General features: G+C 52.5%; 3 protein-coding genes across 3 annotated transcripts; 2 read left to right on the plus strand and 1 right to left on the minus strand.

The window, feature by feature from the left end:
• Window positions 1-3,816: 3,816 nt before the first annotated feature.
• Window positions 3,817-5,602, minus strand: DCLRE1B (DNA cross-link repair 1B). The gene is made up of 4 exons (XM_068419510.1): window positions 5,414-5,602; window positions 5,057-5,204; window positions 4,806-4,985; window positions 3,817-4,691 (listed from the first exon to the last, which is right to left on the minus strand). The coding sequence occupies exons 1-4, from the start codon at window positions 5,600-5,602 to the stop codon at window positions 3,817-3,819; spliced, it is 1,392 nt and encodes a 463-aa protein (XP_068275611.1).
• A 153-nt stretch (window positions 5,603-5,755) lies between these two features.
• On the plus strand, window positions 5,756-12,354 carry AP4B1 (adaptor related protein complex 4 subunit beta 1). The gene is made up of 10 exons (XM_068419154.1): window positions 5,756-5,912; window positions 5,991-6,215; window positions 6,300-6,430; window positions 6,559-6,706; window positions 7,369-7,865; window positions 8,314-8,397; window positions 9,313-9,416; window positions 9,614-9,821; window positions 10,096-10,380; window positions 10,596-12,354. Exons 1-10 carry the CDS (start codon window positions 5,800-5,802, stop codon window positions 11,021-11,023), a joined length of 2,223 nt encoding a protein of 740 aa, XP_068275255.1. The 5' UTR covers window positions 5,756-5,799; the 3' UTR covers window positions 11,024-12,354.
• A 763-nt stretch (window positions 12,355-13,117) lies between these two features.
• BCL2L15 (BCL2 like 15) lies at window positions 13,118-16,092 on the plus strand. Its single transcript, XM_068419511.1, has 4 exons — window positions 13,118-13,223; window positions 15,032-15,174; window positions 15,349-15,564; window positions 16,075-16,092. Exons 1-4 carry the CDS (start codon window positions 13,118-13,120, stop codon window positions 16,090-16,092), a joined length of 483 nt encoding a protein of 160 aa, XP_068275612.1.
• The last annotated feature ends 387 nt before the right edge of the window (window positions 16,093-16,479 follow it).

The following is a 16,479-nucleotide window of genomic DNA, read 5'->3' on the forward strand; positions in this document are numbered from 1 at the left end:
ACTTTTTCAGAGGGGTCTATAAAAGAGCACAAAGCCAGAGATTTTAGGCTTGAGGTTAATCTGGAATAAGCCTAAAGCTACAACACACCATATAGGAAATTGTGTAAACTCTCTGAATTAGTTTTCTTGGTGAAAAAGATTTCCCCATTACACACTTCATCTAGAAAATAGCAATAAGAAGAACCTGCGCTGCAGAAATGGACAGCGGCTCTGCAGCAGAGAAGAGAGAAGTTGTCCTAAGTGCTTTAGCCTCATAGTACAGGCAGCAGAGTTAGAAACACCACCGAGCAGCGTGCTCTAGGGTGTTCCCTACAAAGTGACATTATACACTTCGCTGTGGAGCGCAGAAGCTGGTTATGTTTTACCTCTGTCTCTTGGCAGCAACCTAGAGCACCTTTCCTCCTCTCCATAGCATAGGCAGGGCACCCCTTCCTGGTTTTGTTGGCTAGAGCCAACTAAACTCTTTCATAGTGACTGGACTCTCACAGGCAACGGTGTGGAAGGAGCTCAGCAGGCAGCCCTGCTCCCAGAGCCATAAGCCTGCCCTGCCCTCATGACACACCAGCATTTGATCACAGCCTGTTAAAACAGCGCTGAAAACTTGCCAAAAGGAACTCGGGTCTGTTCCTAGCTCCTCTGTAGGCTCTGTAAGGCCTTGGGTGTGTTGTTTCATGCCACTGGGGCTCGGTTCCCAACTGTGGAACAGAGATAAGCAGCTCAAGCACGCTCTGCACGTATAGATTTGGGAGGTCTTTGGCCTGAGCACCATTTTTTTTTTCTGCCAGGATAACTGTTATGTTTCCGAGCATGTGGCCCTTAGATACCGCACAGTCAAGCTAATACTTGGCAACAGCTTCTCATTGTCGCTGTTGTGAGCAAAACACACCTGAGGTAGCAGTGTTGACAGAGCCCTGTGCAGCTGAACTGGAAGCAGCACGTTCAGACCCTGCGTACGTGACGCTCCAGCTCTTGGCTGCACTAACACTCCCCTGTGAGCTGGGCTGGTGCTGGGAAAAGAGGGAAACTTTGGAGGCAAGCACGAGGGAGAACAAGGCCTGTAAGAGGCCAGCTATTTACTGCCAGGAGACTTCAGGGGAAGCTGAAGGATTCTCAGAAACCTTGGAGCTCAGCAATACTATACTGCCGGTATTCCCCACAAGGCCATGTTTTGTTTTCCAGGATTTTAGGATGACACACAGTAGTATTTTAACACCCAGGAGAGGGAGGAAGTGTGTGGCACTCTAAAATGCCTCATGCACCTGCTGTGCTGAGGCAAGGATCTCCAACACGCTGACTGTTGGTCACGTCCCTCCTGCTTGTATTGCCTTTTATAAGCCATGGAGAGATTTTAGGTTTCCTTGGCTCTATATGATTTGGATAATTTTTTTTCCTGAAGTGGCAGGAATTACCTTTTAAGCTCTAGTAACAAAGCCAGCATTTCTTCTGCAGTTTTAACTAAGCATTCAGAAATGGGGTGCAGGTCCTCAGCTCCTGAAGTCTCTAAAATTTTCACTTCTTTTTATGTGATCTAAAGATCAGAGTTGCCTCTGTAAAGAATTAACATTTACAACTCCATTTTGCCCAGAGGTTCACCAGGAGGTTCTCTACTTCATTGACTTGAATAAATGATTGACAAGAACAGTTGATAAGAATAAAAGAGGAAAGGCTGGATGCCACAAAACATCAGCAGTAAAATGCATCAGATCTCCTAGGTCATTTGCAACATACCTAAATGGAGCAGTGACTCAGAGGGCAAGCATTCCTTCTGAGCAATGGGGAGGCTGCACGCGAGAGCAGGACGTGGAATCCGGGAGTTCAGGCAGCGCTTCACTCACCCGCCCGTCAAATGAGTCACTTACATTTCAACAATATTAAAATAACAGCCTGCATGTCCAAGGCAGCCAGCAGCAGACAAAACACTACAGGCACAGCACAATTATCCCCCTGGCAGCCTCAGATGTTACAAAAGATGCCGGTGCCACTCACACTGACCTGATGGGGCTCCGCTGTTTAGTTCTGATTAGCAAATAATCCGTACAGAAACCTCCCAGAAACAGGACCATACAGACCACAGCAAGAAGCTCGAGCTGACCTTGCTACCCCTTTGGAAGTGTATTTCGCAGAAAACTGCTCCATCACCTCCAAGGTCCCCTTAGCAGCTGGCAGGCAGGATCAATAGGCAGTCCCAGTGAGAGGCACTGCTTAAATTATAGTGATGTCGCAGTGCCTGGGAAAGCACAGGGTTGGGAGTTAAGACTCATGTTTGCCAAACAGCTTTCCAAACATACCCACTCTGGCTGTCATCATGATTACCGTTCAGGACAGCCTTGTTTTTAACAGGTGTGGCTGCTGCATCTACAGGCATTTTTGCTTTCCACAAGCCCTAGCTTTACTCAAAGAGCAAACGCTTCCTTTTCTGGCTTAATTCAAGGAATTCCATCTAGCTGACTGGTCTTGGAGAGACCTTGCAGGACGCTATGTTCAGAAGAGACTCTGATCCTGATCAAGATCACATGAAACATTTTGTGTTGAAAGTAACCAGAAGGAGGCCAGAAAAAGCTGAACAAGCAGCTGGTTTGTTGCTCCAGAAAGAGCCTAGTGACCATTTCCAACTCTAGCGTTGCTGCCGTGACCCCACAGGAAGCCAATTTGTAATGTCGCTAGTGCAGTTTGGCACAGACAACTGCAGTGCTTCCAGGCTCCACGGTGGGTACCCGCTGGCCAGTGACACTGCTAACGCTTCCTGACTGTGCCGGGCTGTGGCTCTCCACAGTTGATCTGGAGCAGGAAAGCACCTGACCTCCAACCAACAGCCAGTTTTGCTCTTCAGCCACAGTATTCCTTCCAAACTCTGCTGCTAAGGCTTAGCACTTTACACCACTAAGCAGATGTTTCATTATCTTCCATCCCACTTGCTGTTGTGTGAAAAGAACAGGCAGTGGATGGGAAGGCAGTGGGCCTGGCAGAATGCTGGCAGTTTCCAGAAGCACTTTGCAGTCAAGCAGAATTCAGACTTGCAGACTTGAGTGCCGAGACTGCAGAGGATCTAGTAACCCATTCTGGAAAGTCCAGAACTCAAGAACCCAGACAAGTCCTATTTTTTCCAGCCAGTAACCTGAAAAAGGATTGACAGTTAACATTAAGATGGTGCTTTCAGGAGAGCAGAACTGCATCCGGCTGCAGCTGGCTCGATACAAAAGCAGTGCTGTCTGCAGGTATCAGTAGATTAATAGATAAAAAATAGATTAGTAGGCTTAGAGGCACTTCATTTTCTAGATTTCTTTAAGCACCGTTTTTTAAATGTACCTTAATACATAATATTTGTAACGCATCTTGGAATGAACGTCAATGAGGCATTAAAGACACATAGAAAGAAGAATCTCTGGGGCTCTCAGATTCCCCCTTCTTGCTGCTTTCATCACATTCCAATGCCATTAATTACTTCAGCAGCAGGCAGCTCACGCCCTCTGCAGCTCAACTTGAATTGACCTGGCAGTACCTTTTGTCACAAGACAAGTAAGTAGCTGCAAAAAGTGGATACAAGGCACGTACGCAGTGGGACCGCACTGCCTGGGTGTAGTGTGGAGGCCCGACAGATGTAGACAGAGATATAAAAATAAATAAATTTAAAAAGTCTTAACACTTACAAACTGGTTTCCTCCTTGTCCTCTAATAAGAGGTAAAGAAAGTAGAGCCCCATAGCTGAGCTCCTCTCTCCTGATGGGAAACTCCAGCACAGAGAATGAGATGCAGTAGTAAGACCTCTAGAATCACTGCTATCAACTGCGTTGGCACTGGCAAGCGTCACACAATTTTTCAGGACGCTTCTCCCCTCCTAAAGAAATCTTCTACTAGCTTGTCAAATTTCTGTGAGGAATTCTGCTTTACGACATTTAAGGGAGTAAGTAAATACTGCTCTGCAAATCCAGCAGGAAAGTGCTCATCAGAAACAGCTGCCTGGCTAACAGCGCTAGCTGCTCTTGCTGCTCCTGGCTGTTCTCCACTCAGCTCTCCCTTCTCTTTCTCCTTGCCTGTGTGACAGCAAGTGCAACCTTCTTTCGAGCACAAAGCTGACTGGCAGTAGTTCTGCTGAGGAACCTTAACACCTGTGAACTCTTCAGATTTCTCAGTGTATTCCTCTGGGGACTCATAAACCACTCCTCGGGGCACAGAATGCCGTGCAGCTCTTTTCAAGAGAAACGTGGGGTCCCGCCCCTTCCTTTTGCTTTGCTGCTGCACAGGCTCTTGCACAGGCTTTGGGATTCTGAGGTCAGGAAGTGCCTGGGGGGCAGAACTTAAGTATTTCTGAAAGTAAGCTTGGCACGTGCTGCCCTTCACAATGGGAATGACCGAGCAAGGCTTCAGCCACTTCACAAACTCGCACAGTTCTGAAAAGGATGAGTGATCCGAGTACGGAATGGGGTGGATGTTGGGGTGGGTGACCTTCACGGGCCTGCCGGTAGGGAGGATGGCAATGGTAGGGTGCAGCATGTTCCAGCTGACAAGGGTATCGCAGCGGATCTCCGTGACATCCACAGCACGGATCCAGCCGGCCCCCTCCTCCGTGGTGAACACATCGGGCAGCTCCAGCAGCCGCATCTGCTCCAGGCGCCAGGGGCTCACCACCACCCAGGTGCTGAACTCCACGGCCAGGTCCACCAGCAGCGCCTCCTTCCCCAGGCTGTACACACCTGCGAGGAGAGCCGTGAGCAGCGCGCCAGGGGCGGGGGAGCACGAGCCCCTGCCGAGGGGCCACGCTGGCGGGAGGGGAAGGTGAGGGCAGCGCGGCGGGAGGCGGCACTCACCGACGACGACCTGGTGTTGCGGGTGCGCGCGGATGACGTGGGCGGCCTGGCGCGTGGCGCGCTGCCGCGAGGGCAGGGGCCGGTGCGGGTGGCAGTGGGTGTTGTCCAGGTAGAGGCAGTCGATGTGGCGGCCCCTCAGCGCCGGCTCGCCCTGCATGCTGCTCGAGTAGCGGAAGTCCCCTGCGAGGACAGGGCTGTCAGGGCGGGCCGGGGCCGCGGCGGGGCCGGGGGACCCGGGGCCTGCCCCGTACCTGTGTAGAGGATGGTGCCGAACACGCCCTCGAAGAGGAACATGACGGAGCCGGGGCAGTGGTTGGAGTCGAGCAGTGTCACCGTCACCTCTTCGCCCAGCACGTGGCTCTGCCCCACCTCCAGCGGCCGGATCCAGCACGGCGGCACCTGCAGGGCCGAGCGGTGAGGGGGCGGCGGGGACGGGCGGGCGGTGAGGGGGCGGCGGGGACGGGGCGGCGGGGACGGAGGGGGCGGTGAGGGGGTGGCGGGGACGGGCGGGCGGTGAGGGGGCGGCGGGGACGGGGTGGAGGGGACGGGCGGGCGGTGAGGGGGTGGCGGGGACGGGCGGGTGGTGAGGGCTTGGCGGCCGCACGTACCTGGAGGCGGCGGCGCAGGAGGCGGGCGGTGAGCGGCGAGCAGTAGAGCGGGCGGCTCCAGGTGCTGGAGAGCCCCACCGTGTGGTCCGAGTGCAGGTGCGACAGGAAGAAGAGCCGGGCGCCGCCCGCCCGCCGCACGCTCCAGAAGTCCACGGCGATGGGCGTCCCGGGGATCACCGTCCCGTTCATGGCGGGCACCGGCACCGGCCCGGCCCGGCCCGGCCCGGCGCTTCCCGCCGAAACTGGCGGGCGGCGCCGCGCAGGCGCGGGGCGGTGCGGGAACGCGCGCGCAGCGCGGGGCACGTCGGGGGCGGGGCCGCGCGCGCAGGGTGTGGCGCGGCGGCGGCGGCGGCACCGGCACCGGGGTGTTCGGTGCGGGGCCGGCCATGCCGTACCTGGGCGGCGAGGAGGCGCTGCGGGAGCTCCGCCGGGCCCTGGCCAACCCGCACGTGCAGGCGGATCGGCTGCGGTACCGCGCCGCCGTCCTGCGCGTCATCCGGTACGGCGGGCGGGGGCGCGGGGCGGCAGGGGCCGGGTCGGGCCGGGCCGGGCCGCGCTGAGCGGTGTCTCCCCGCAGGCACATGGCGCAGGGCGCGGACGTGTCGGGGCTGTTCGCGGAGATGGTGAAGGCCAGCGCGGCGGCCGACGTGGTGCAGAAGAAGCTGGTGTCGCTGTACGTGCGGGCGCAGGCCCCGCGGCAGCCGCAGCTGGCGCTGCTGGCCGTCAACACGCTGCGCAAGGACTGCGCGCACCCCAGCCCCGCCGTGCGCGGGCTCGCCCTGCGCACCATCTGCGGCCTCAGGTGGGGCGGCGGCGGCGGCGGGGGGGTCGGGGCGGCGGGGGGGAGCCCCGGGGCGGCGGCCCGCTGACGCCCGCCCACCCGCAGGGTGCCCGGCGTCCAGGAGTACCTGCAGCAGCCCCTGCTCAACGGCCTGCGGGACAAGGCCTCCTACGTGCGAAGAGCGGCCGTGCTGGGCTGCGCCAAGATGCTGCAGCTGCAGGGGGACTCCGAAGTGGGTAAGGGGCTTCGCCCCGCGCGGGGCCGCCCTCCGCGGTGTCTTTTGTTCATGATAAATGCTCATAGACAGTGATTTAATTGCAGTGTGTCAGCAGAACTTGATACAGGGACCTCTGCTGCTTTGCAGATGGTGCACTGGTGAACGAGCTATACAGTTTGCTTCGTGACCAGGATCCTATTGTAGTCGTGAATTGTCTGAGAGCCTTAGAAGAGATCTTGAAGAAGGAGGGAGGAGTTGTCATCAACAAACCCATTGCCCATCATCTCCTCAACAGGTTTGTTGTGTTTGATGGTGCTGGAAGCTTCGTTCTTGTTCTTGGTTTCGTATGCTAGCAGAGCTGTCAGAACTTGAAGGGAAGAGTCAGGCAAGATAGAGATAAGATAGAGATGCCCATCCTAGAAGGAACCAAATTACTTTTATGCTAAGATCTTAAGAGAAATCTGAGATGATCTACTTTTCCGGGGAGTCTTTGCTTCAGCTCCTGGTTTGTTTTGGAATTCTAAGTTAATGTGATGAGTTAGGGTTTTTTTGGTGATAGTATACACGATATGTTTGTGGGACAGGAATGTTTTAGTATGTCTCTCCCAGTCTGTTGAAAGATACATAACTTATCCATTGCTTGAATAAATTAACTTTTCTGTAGATAATTCTACATGATCTGGCAAAAGAGGGGTATTGCTCTGCCCCGGGTTCTTTCCAATGTTGCTGTGTGGCTTAGAGCACCAGCAAAAGTGCATGTGACTGATACTCAGTTAAGCCTCTGTGCATAAACTGGTCAATTCTCTTGATATAAAATTGTGGTATCTACTCCTGGAGCATAGCATTTGGTTTGGAACAGAACGCGTAAGAAACTCGGATGCTAAGGCCTCTGCTATGCACAGTGCAGACCTTCATGCGCCTCTTGACTCCTGCAAACTGTGTTTATTCTCTTGGCAGGATGGCAGATCTGGATCAGTGGGGGCAAAGTGAGGTGCTTACCTTCCTTCTGCGTTACAGACCCCGCAGCGAGGAGGAACTCTTCGACATACTCAATCTACTGGATGGCTATCTCAAAAGCAGCAGCCCCAGCGTTGTGATGGCAGCCACCAAGCTTTTCCTGGTGCTGGCCAGAGAGTACCCACATGTGCAGGCAGATGTTTTGGTGAGAGTGAAGGGACCGCTGCTGGCTGCCTGCACTTCTGAGAGCAGGGAGCTCTGCTTCACTGCGCTGTGCCACGTGCGTCAGATCCTTGGTAGCCTTCCTGGCCTTTTTAGCAGCCACTACAAAAAGTTCTTCTGCTCGTATTCAGAGCCCCACTACATCAAATGCCAGAAGATGGAGGTGTTGTGTGAGCTGGTGAATGATGAAAACGTACAGCAAGTGCTGGAGGAGCTGAAGGGCTATTGCACTGATGTATCGGTGGAGCTTGCCCAAGGGGCGATCTTCGCCATAGGTAAGAGCTGTGTCTTGCCTCAGGAGCAGCTGCAGCCCCAGACCTTTCAGGTGGGCCTTTGCTGAAGTGTATCTGGGCAAATGCCAAATAACTGATCTGTGCAGAAGCAGCACAGCCCTCTGTAGACCAGCCTCCCCAGGAATGTCTTGTGTGGGTGTGTTTCTAAACAAGATGGTGCTGATTCTTTCAGAAGTCCTGGTATGGAACTGTTTCAGGTTGCACATAATGTCCTTGAATCTCATTCAGATGTCTGTGCTCCAATGAGATGCTCTAAAGAAATTGTGTCACTTCATCTTCTAAATGAGCCTTAATAGTGTTGAATGAAACTGTAGTGGGTAGAGGAGCTGCTCTAATACCTGCTTGTCATTGGAGTTGTGATGGTTTGGCTCGTGGTTCCTATTTCACTCTGATGAAAGGTTGACTTTTATGTCCTTTGGTGTCTCTGCAGGCAATATTGCTAGGACATACACAGAGCAGTGTGTGGGGATCCTAACAGAGCTCCTGGGGCTTCAGCAGGAACATATCACTTCAGGTAATCATCTGCAGGTTGCTTGCCTGGCGTATGCTTTCAGGAAGGGGCTTTGCTGGGGCTTGTGATCCCAAACTCGAGGCTCTGAAAGGCACTTGGCTTTTAATGTAATCGGCATCTTCAGGTGGACTGGGGGTATATAGTGTGACTGGACATGGTACTACTCTTTGTGGTGAAGGGGTAGATGGTCATAGCTGCCTTCATGATGTGACATGGAGGCTCCTTTCTGACTGTTGCCTGCTGCCTTGGGGAGTGAGGGACTCAGCAGAGACTTTTTAGTGACTGTTTGAGGGCCAAGCTGATTAACAGATCTTTTAAATCTTTGTGATTTCTGTTCCTCATATAGTAGTCTGATTCCGTCGTACCCAGGCTTCTCTTTTTCTTCAGCTGCCCTCAGATCTAACTTCATATCATTGCTGTTTCTGCCTCTCTTTTAGGTGTCTTGCTTTCAGTTATGAAAATCACATGCTTGAACTCAGCTGTTGATTAGGTCTTAGAAGCTGCTGGTGTTTCTGTGAGTGGGCAGCAGAGCCTTTAAATTTTGACTGAAAGTTCATGAGACTCGTTTTGAATTGGTGTTAGTTTTAATTTGTCATTCTAACCTCGTGTGTCTGAAGCATCATGAGTCAGTGTCTTTTTAAAGGCTGGGAATGTCCAGAAGAGAGGTTGCTTTCCAGCAGCCAGAGGAACAACCTGAAGTTTCAGTGCTTTATCTTAGCCTTGGTGCAACATTGCTCTGACAAAGGCAGTGTCGTGGGCCTTTGAAGACGCGTGTCTCAAACCATAGTCATAAGCAAGGCACTGACCACCCTAGCTAAGATTTGCAGAGTCTCTTGGGTGGGGCTTTTTGGATTATTTTTTTTTCCCCTAGTGGTTTTACAGCTCTCGGGGAATGCTGAGCATTGTGTTTCGTTGCAGCGGTAGTACAGGCTTTTCGGGACCTGGTTTGGCTGTGTCCCCAGTGCACGGACGCCGTGTGTCGGGCGCTGCCTGGCTGTGAGGATGCCATCCAGGACAGCGAGGTAAGGTGGCTTTGTGCCGTGGGCTGGCAGCTGTTGAGGATGGGTGGACAGTGACTGCTTGGCTTTCCTTTGGGTAGTGATTGGCAGGACAAAGATCAGAAATCTTCAGAAGACTCGTTCTCTTGTGTTTATTTCACCCCAGCACTGTCTTTCTGGTAAACGGTGCCTATTTGCTGTTTTTTCTGTGGTTCCTTCAGGGCAAGCAAGCGCTGATCTGGCTCCTGGGCACGCATGGTGAGAAGGTACCGAATGCCCCCTATGTTTTAGAGGACTTTGTGGAGAACGTGAAATCGGAGATGTTCCCAGCAGTGAAGATGGAGCTTCTGACAGCACTGGTGCGACTTTTCCTGTCTCGTCCTGCTGAGTGTCAGGACATGCTGGGGAGACTGCTCTATTACTGCATAGGTGGGTTCCCTTCCTTCTGTTTCACTGGAGCTGTAGTACAGGCCTTTTGGGGCTGGTTTGGCTGTGTCCCCAGCGCATGGATGCTGTGTGTCAGTATCCTAGCTGTGAGGAGACCATCCAGGATGGCAAGATGAGGTGGCTTTATGCCTTAGGCTGCTGCTTGGTGAGTGTAATGCTGTGTCCCTGGGAATCTGTTTTTAGTAATTAAGGGTAAGTACTTCGGGGAGATCTGGATGATAGAATTGTCCATAAATGATGTCCCTCTAATTCCCAGAGGAGGAGATGGATATGGCAGTACGAGACCGTGGGTTGTTCTACTATCGCCTTTTGCAGTCTGGTGTGGAAGAAGCGAAACGGGTGCTGTGTAGCCCCAAGTCTGACCCCTCTCTGGGGCTCCTGGAAGACCAAACGGAGCGACCCGTGAATACATGGGCTTCAGAGTTTAATACTCTTGCACCAGTTTATGGCAGAGAACGCTGGGCACTCGTCACTGCTCACCAGCCAGCGGAGCCCTCTTATGCTTGTTCTCCCTGTACTGACTCCAGGAATAGAGACACAGGTAACCTGCCTCCCCTTCGTCTGGGATCTGTTTTCCCCTTGTCAGTAGATGTTCTCACGTGGGTTTCTGACTGTCTTGTGCAATGCATGGCTGATCACCACTGAAGGCACTGTGATTCCAGCCCTCTTCATCTGATGGCTCCATAAGATGTTATTTGTGAAACTGGGAGCTGCACCTTATATGCTGCATCTCACACGTTTGTGGTTTCATTTCAGAGTCACTGATTTCTGAAGGGAATAAAGAAGTCCTCAAGGTTCATCCTGATACAGGCAGCATGACCTTAATTCCTGATGTTTACCTGACGGCGGAACAGTTTGAGAAGACCTGGTTGAGCTTGGACATGAGCTGCCACCTCTCTCTGCCCTGGTGTGGGACTGTTCATCCTGACACCATACAGACGGCTCTCCACGTTGTCCACATCCAGACTATTGCTATGAGTAAAGCTGGCGTCCAGCCGTGGAAAGCTTATCTCAGTGCTCAGGACGACACAGGCTGCCTCTTCCTAACGGAGCTCTTGCTTGAGGCAGCAGACTCGGAGATGCAGGTTTCGGTGAAGCAGAGCGAGGCGAAGCCAGAGGCACTGCAGACCTTTATTTCCGTGTTAAGGACGGTCATGGGGGCAGCTGCTGGACTGGGGTCCTGACTGTTCCCTGCTCCCAGCAGGATGCTTGCTCAGGGCACAGGAAAAGTTTATTTCTCTGGCTTCGCTTGCCATACCTGATGCTGGTTTTGTACTTTTAAACTGCAGGAGTGTTAGCAGCGCTTTCCTGGGCCTCGCAAGCACGTGGTGTGGGGGAGCTGCAGCTGGTGAGCAGGGCAGGGTGAGCAGCCAGTCCTCCCTCTGGGCTGGGGAAGGACAAGGTAATGCATGTGTGAGTCACAGGAGTGGTGGCATCTGTGGTGATGGTCACAAGACACTGCTGTGACTGATGGAACCAGAAATGAGCAAAATTCAGGGGTGTGTTTGGGAGAGTTTGATTCATGAGAATTGTAAACAATTCAAAAAACAGTTCAGAGACTCCAGGACTCTGCTGCTTGTCTCACATTAAGAGGAACAGTGCAGTGAAGGGAGAAGTATTTAGCTCTTGGCTCCCTTTACATGTGATGTAAGTTTTCTGCCTGATAGATTTCGATAGTAGCTTCACTTACTGGTGAGCGGAGCTGTGTCAGAGATGGTGGACAGGGTACATCGTGCTCAAGAGAAGTGTATTTTCTAGTTGAAATGGGTTACTGTGATCATGAATGTCCCTCTGAAATTACCCCCTCAGGGCTCCCGTAAGACGACGCAGGAGTGTGCAGGTTGTGTAGGACGTGTTTGCGTGAGCTTTGTATCCTGCATCACTTTGGCCGTGTCAGTGAGCTGTCGGTCCTTGGTACTCGCACCGATAATGGCAGAATTGCTGTTTAGATAATTAACCTCTATGGAGTATTAAATATTTGCTGATACTGATTTTTACCATTTGTTACTTTGTAACTAGAATGGGTATTTAAAGGTTTGTTTTCTGTGTAGTACTTTTTTCTGTGCAGAGCTGTCGTGCTGTCCTCACGACACGTGAGATGGTGCAGTGCTCGCTGGGTGACTAAATTAGCACAGTTTTTAAGGTTGTACCCTGGCCAGCCTTGGGCTTGTTTTTTGAGGAGCGTGTTGGCAGCACTGTCTGCTCTATTGAAAGTTACGGAGAGTCGGACTTTGTACAGTGTCACTAAAAGTGCCCTTGTCACAGCTGTGTTTTACACAGTGGCAAAACCCTGAAGAAGGCTCCTTGGCTTAAGGCTGAGGTACACAGTTACTGTAACAGGGCGTTACGGTGCTCTGCAGGGAGTGCCTTTGTTAACCCTCTTCTGTAACTGACCATGATGTACCTTTAAATGGCAATATGCCTTCCGTGCACTTCACTGGAACACTGCTGTCGCTGTTAAACAACAGGCTTTAGATTTTATTTCTGATTTTTCCTAATAAAAACGTGAATCATTTCTGGCTGTTTTCTGGAGTACTTGTTTGTTCAACTCTGACGTCTGCGGGATGGAGTCATCCGATCACCGCCGTGGATCCAGAGAGAACTGCAGTCCAGCTCCTGCCTCTGTGTCAGACAGGGCTTTGCTCTCAGCTTCCTTGAAGCAAGGCTTTAAGGAGCAATTGTGCAACAATTTATTTCAGTCTCATATGCCAAATTACTGTAACGGGTGAGCTACCTACGGGTGAATTCAACGGTAGATAAGAAGTTAGCTGCAGCAGGACTCCTGTTACCAGCTTGCAGTGTCTTTATGCATATGTTGCATTCCTGTCCTTACGGAGAGCTGCGCTGGAGCACTGGCATCATGCAGTTTTCAGAAAAAAATATTTGATAGCTTGTTGGCGAGCTATCGTTTACTCCACTGTGGCTAGGCCGAGTCTAGTCTGTCTGGGATGGGGCTGGGACCACCTAGCCTTTTATCCAGACACCTTTCTCGATGAATGAACAGGTCAACAGCCTTCGATAACTTGTAAATATTTCAGTTGATCTTAACAGAAATGACTTTTGAAACTAAACCACACCCATAGCTTGAATGATGACAGTTAAGAGGGCAAATGTTGGCATGTCATGGCCGTCCTGGGGAGGAGTCTGAGGTCCTACTCTTCCCGGAAGGAAGAACCTGTGCAACTCTGGGTAAGGGAAACCGAAATCCAGAGGCAAAGCTCACCTGCAGAGCGGCTGCGGTGGTGTCCCTGCCCACGGCCCTGGGGAGACGGGCTGCAATGGCAACCTTCGAGGAGCAGACGGAGTGCGTGGTGGAAGCCTTGTTCTCTGACCTCCTCGGTGAAGATGAGAGTGCGTGCCGGAGCCTGGAGACAGACTCGGGAGGTACGGCCTGTGTTGGAGGAGAAAGTGTTTGCTGCAGGTGACGGGGGAGCGTTTGGCTGAACACGAAGGAAGGAGGCTGGAGCTTGGGGTTGTTGGGTTTCCTAATGCAGGCTTGTGATGACTTCTAAGCTCGCTCTCTTTTGGGGGAAAAGTTAAGAGCAAGGTAAAGTTTGAAGCTGGGCAGCCTGCGGCTGCAGCCTGCCTTGGCGGGGTCGGGCGATGGGGCTGTGAAGGACGGCCACCCCGTCCCCGGGGCTGCGGGTGCTGGTGCGGGCAGTGGGGAAGGTGCCACCGGCTGCCGTGCCCCGCACGGGGCTGCAGGTCCTGAGTAACTCGCTCCGGACCAACAGGGCAGGACGTGAACTGTCATTATCAAAAAGAAAGCTCATATTGCTCATTGGATAAAAACAGTTGCGTTAACGGGTAAGACAGAATGTGGTCTTTGCTTCACAAAGCTCCTGATATCATTTGGGCTACTTTGGCTTGCTGGGCAGTGCTGCAAGAAGCCCAGACTTTTGCCTGTATTCATATCGCTTTTCCCTTTATTTTCTTGGCAACAAACTAGTTAAAATGTCCCAAGAGACACTGGGATCGTGCTGACACCAGAGACACTTTTTCTCAAAAGCTTCACGGAAGTTTGTCGTAAAGAAAAAGCCTCGGTTAGCGCGTTGCGCGTTTCCCTCTCCTCTGCCCCCGCTGTCCCGAGCACCGTGAAACTGCCCCGGAGCCCCGGGAGCCGCCGGCTCTGCCCGGGGCTGCAGGCGCCAGAGCTGGGACCCGAGGGAGAGGAGCTCGGCTGGGATCAGCGGCTGGACGAGGCGGGGGGGATCGGGAAGCGATGCCTCCAGATAAAGTTGCCCACCGCTCTGTGTCGAAAGATCCTGCTTTCAGTTCCTTATGGCTTTGTCAAACGTGGAAATGGTTTTGCTGAAAGTTTCAGTGTCGGGTAGCTGCTTCTGGCTGAACCTGGGTTTGGCAAGGTTCAGAAAAAATAAATAATACTCTGTTGTTGTTTTTTTCTCCCCAGGATGCTTTAATGGAGAAATGCTTTAACCGAGGTGCTCCACGCCCCTACACCCTTTACGTAGTTTAGCTGAGAAGTTCTAATGGTTTTATATACCTGAAATTTGTAAAGTGTGCCTTTTGTTCCTCTGTGAAACCCTTCCCAGATTTGGGTCACTAGGAGGCTTTGAAACATTGCAGTTTGCACTGGCTCAGAGACAGCTTGCGTACAACACCTAAATTGTCCAAAGGTTGCACACCACGGTCTGCAGCCTCGAGGTGCTGGGGAGCGCAGGCAGGACTTTGCCGTCCCATCAATGCTGCTGTGTCACAGAAGAGCGATGAGAGGTTTTCCAGCTCCTCTGGCCTTCCTTGCTTGCTTCTGGCAGCCTGGGAGAAGGAGCTGCTGGAAACCCGGAGGGGTAGAAGAGGCCTTAGGGGTGCCCTTGGAGAAACAGGAGTGGGGATGAACCGAGACTTGAGCGTGAAGCAACCGAGGTGGGAGGAGAGAGACCTGGACCAAACCGTGGTACGGAGCCCCTTGGTCCCTGTAAATCAATGAACACTTGGATGGCTGTAGGGTATTTCTTAGGGACTTTGGTTTTACATTTCCTGATGTGTCTTGTCAGAGGTCTGCCCTGCGTTAGCCTCCCGAGTGCTTGGGGCAGCGACTACCGTAGTGCCCGTGGACGGCGGCATTTTGGACGCAGTGGGCAGCTCAAGGGGCTGGGCTGGCGGCGTGCGGTCCCTTCCGCTGCCTTTGACGTGTGATGCTGAAACCCCTCACCCTGCTCTCCCCGCTCCAGGGCCCGTGCAGGCTGCAGGAGAGACCCCAACCACGTTTGACCCGGTCGTGGTGGCCAGTCGCCTGCGGCGGATGGGGGACCAGTGCAACGTGGACTTTGAAAGGGTTTCCTCAGAGGCTCTTGCTGAAGTGCTCAAGGGAAAGGTAAAGTGCTCCTCGTCTGCAGGACAGCCTCGTGTCGCTGGGGGGTCGCCCGCTCTAGGCAGGGGTGGAAGAAGCAAAGGCAGTTGTTTAACTGAATGTTGGATTTTGAGCCAAGACTTACTTATCCCACAGTCATTTAAAAAGCAGCTCAAACTGCCCTCTCGATGCTTGCAGATGGAGGAGTTTGGGGCTGCTGTGGACTCCATCGTCAGGAGCTGGAGTGACCAGCAGCCCGAGCTGTTCTACGAGAGAGCTTTCCTCTGTGTTTCTGTGAAATTGCTAATGCACGTTGCTAAGAGAGTCACAGCGATGGTGCGTCCCATCCACCTCATAAACGCGATCAATGGAAATTCTCGAGTGAGAAACTACATTGAGACCCACGGCGGATGGGTAAGGACGTGAGGGTGGTGGTGATGTTTGCCTGGACGTTTATGGCTCTTCCTTTGCTTCTCTTGCCTCTCCCACCCGCCTCGCTCGGCTCGTCACCGATGCCCAGCGTGTCCCCCAGGACATGGGCACCAGCCACTCAGTGCCCAGCCGTGGGAGCGCGGCTTTGCTACGCACCTCGGCCAAGTCTTACCAGAGTCACCATCAACCTTCCCATCTGCTTCTCTGGCTCAGGGTTTAATTCCTTATCTCAGTATCTTGGGAGCTCAACATGCTCCCCTGGATGGGAGTCAAAATACCGCAGGACGGGCCGTACAAAAAGCGCCGTCCTGCCCACGCAGCTTTACAGCCCCGGCTTGGGGAAGGGATGGGGTCGGTCTGGGAGAGGGTCGCAGGGGCAGGTGGGTCGCTCGTCCCTCCATCCCACATCCTTCTCTTCCTGCCGGTTCCTTTAAACCTGCTTTGAATTCTTCCTCTAAAACACATACACGTGGGGGTTTTGTTTGTTTTCAGGAGAACCTGGACAATTGAGAGAAAGGGCTACACTACTTTCCAGAGGAGAAGCTGGGCTTTTCGTTGGTTTAACTGGGAGAAATGCTGTTGTATTTCTTCAGGAGACTGCAAGCAGAACTCTACACATAAGCAACGTGTAAATGAGATTCTGGATCACTACAAGCAAAAATTAATAAATGTTTGTTGTTATTAATTTTTCTTCTTGTGTTTCTCTTAAATTTAGCCATAAAAGTGGGCTTCACTCTTATTCAAGGTTTCTAGGTTAGTGCTTAGTGCCATGGACTCATCAGATGAATATATGTTTTAAAACACGTTTCCATTAGTTATTCTAAAGATCTCACTGTTCTTCTCAGGTGATTCAAAGGCTTTTTTTTGTAAAATTAACATTTGACTTTATTTTAAACT

This window comes from Nyctibius grandis, chromosome 27 (assembly GCF_013368605.1).
Source record: "Nyctibius grandis isolate bNycGra1 chromosome 27, bNycGra1.pri, whole genome shotgun sequence".
NCBI lineage: Eukaryota > Metazoa > Chordata > Aves > Nyctibiiformes > Nyctibiidae > Nyctibius > Nyctibius grandis.

Excerpts from the sequence above, each read along its gene's own strand:
- DCLRE1B (XM_068419510.1), bottom strand. The coding sequence starts at position 5,602 with ATGAACGGGACGGTGATCCCCGGGACGCCCATCGCCGTGGACTTCTGG. Across the intron at positions 5,205-5,413 it reads TCCTGCGCCGCCGCCTCCAG|GTGCCGCCGTGCTGGATCCG; the intron begins GTACGTGCGGCC and ends TCGGCCCTGCAG. Across the intron at positions 4,986-5,056 it reads CGGCACCATCCTCTACACAG|GGGACTTCCGCTACTCGAGC; the intron begins GTACGGGGCAGG and ends CTGTCCTCGCAG.
- AP4B1 (XM_068419154.1), top strand. The coding sequence starts at position 5,800 with ATGCCGTACCTGGGCGGCGAGGAGGCGCTGCGGGAGCTCCGCCGGGCC. Across the intron at positions 6,707-7,368 it reads GCCCATCATCTCCTCAACAG|GATGGCAGATCTGGATCAGT; the intron begins GTTTGTTGTGTT and ends TTCTCTTGGCAG. Across the intron at positions 8,398-9,312 it reads GCAGGAACATATCACTTCAG|CGGTAGTACAGGCTTTTCGG; the intron begins GTAATCATCTGC and ends GTTTCGTTGCAG.
- BCL2L15 (XM_068419511.1), top strand. The coding sequence starts at position 13,118 with ATGGCAACCTTCGAGGAGCAGACGGAGTGCGTGGTGGAAGCCTTGTTC. Across the intron at positions 13,224-15,031 it reads CCTGGAGACAGACTCGGGAG|GGCCCGTGCAGGCTGCAGGA; the intron begins GTACGGCCTGTG and ends TCCCCGCTCCAG. Across the intron at positions 15,175-15,348 it reads CTGAAGTGCTCAAGGGAAAG|ATGGAGGAGTTTGGGGCTGC; the intron begins GTAAAGTGCTCC and ends CGATGCTTGCAG.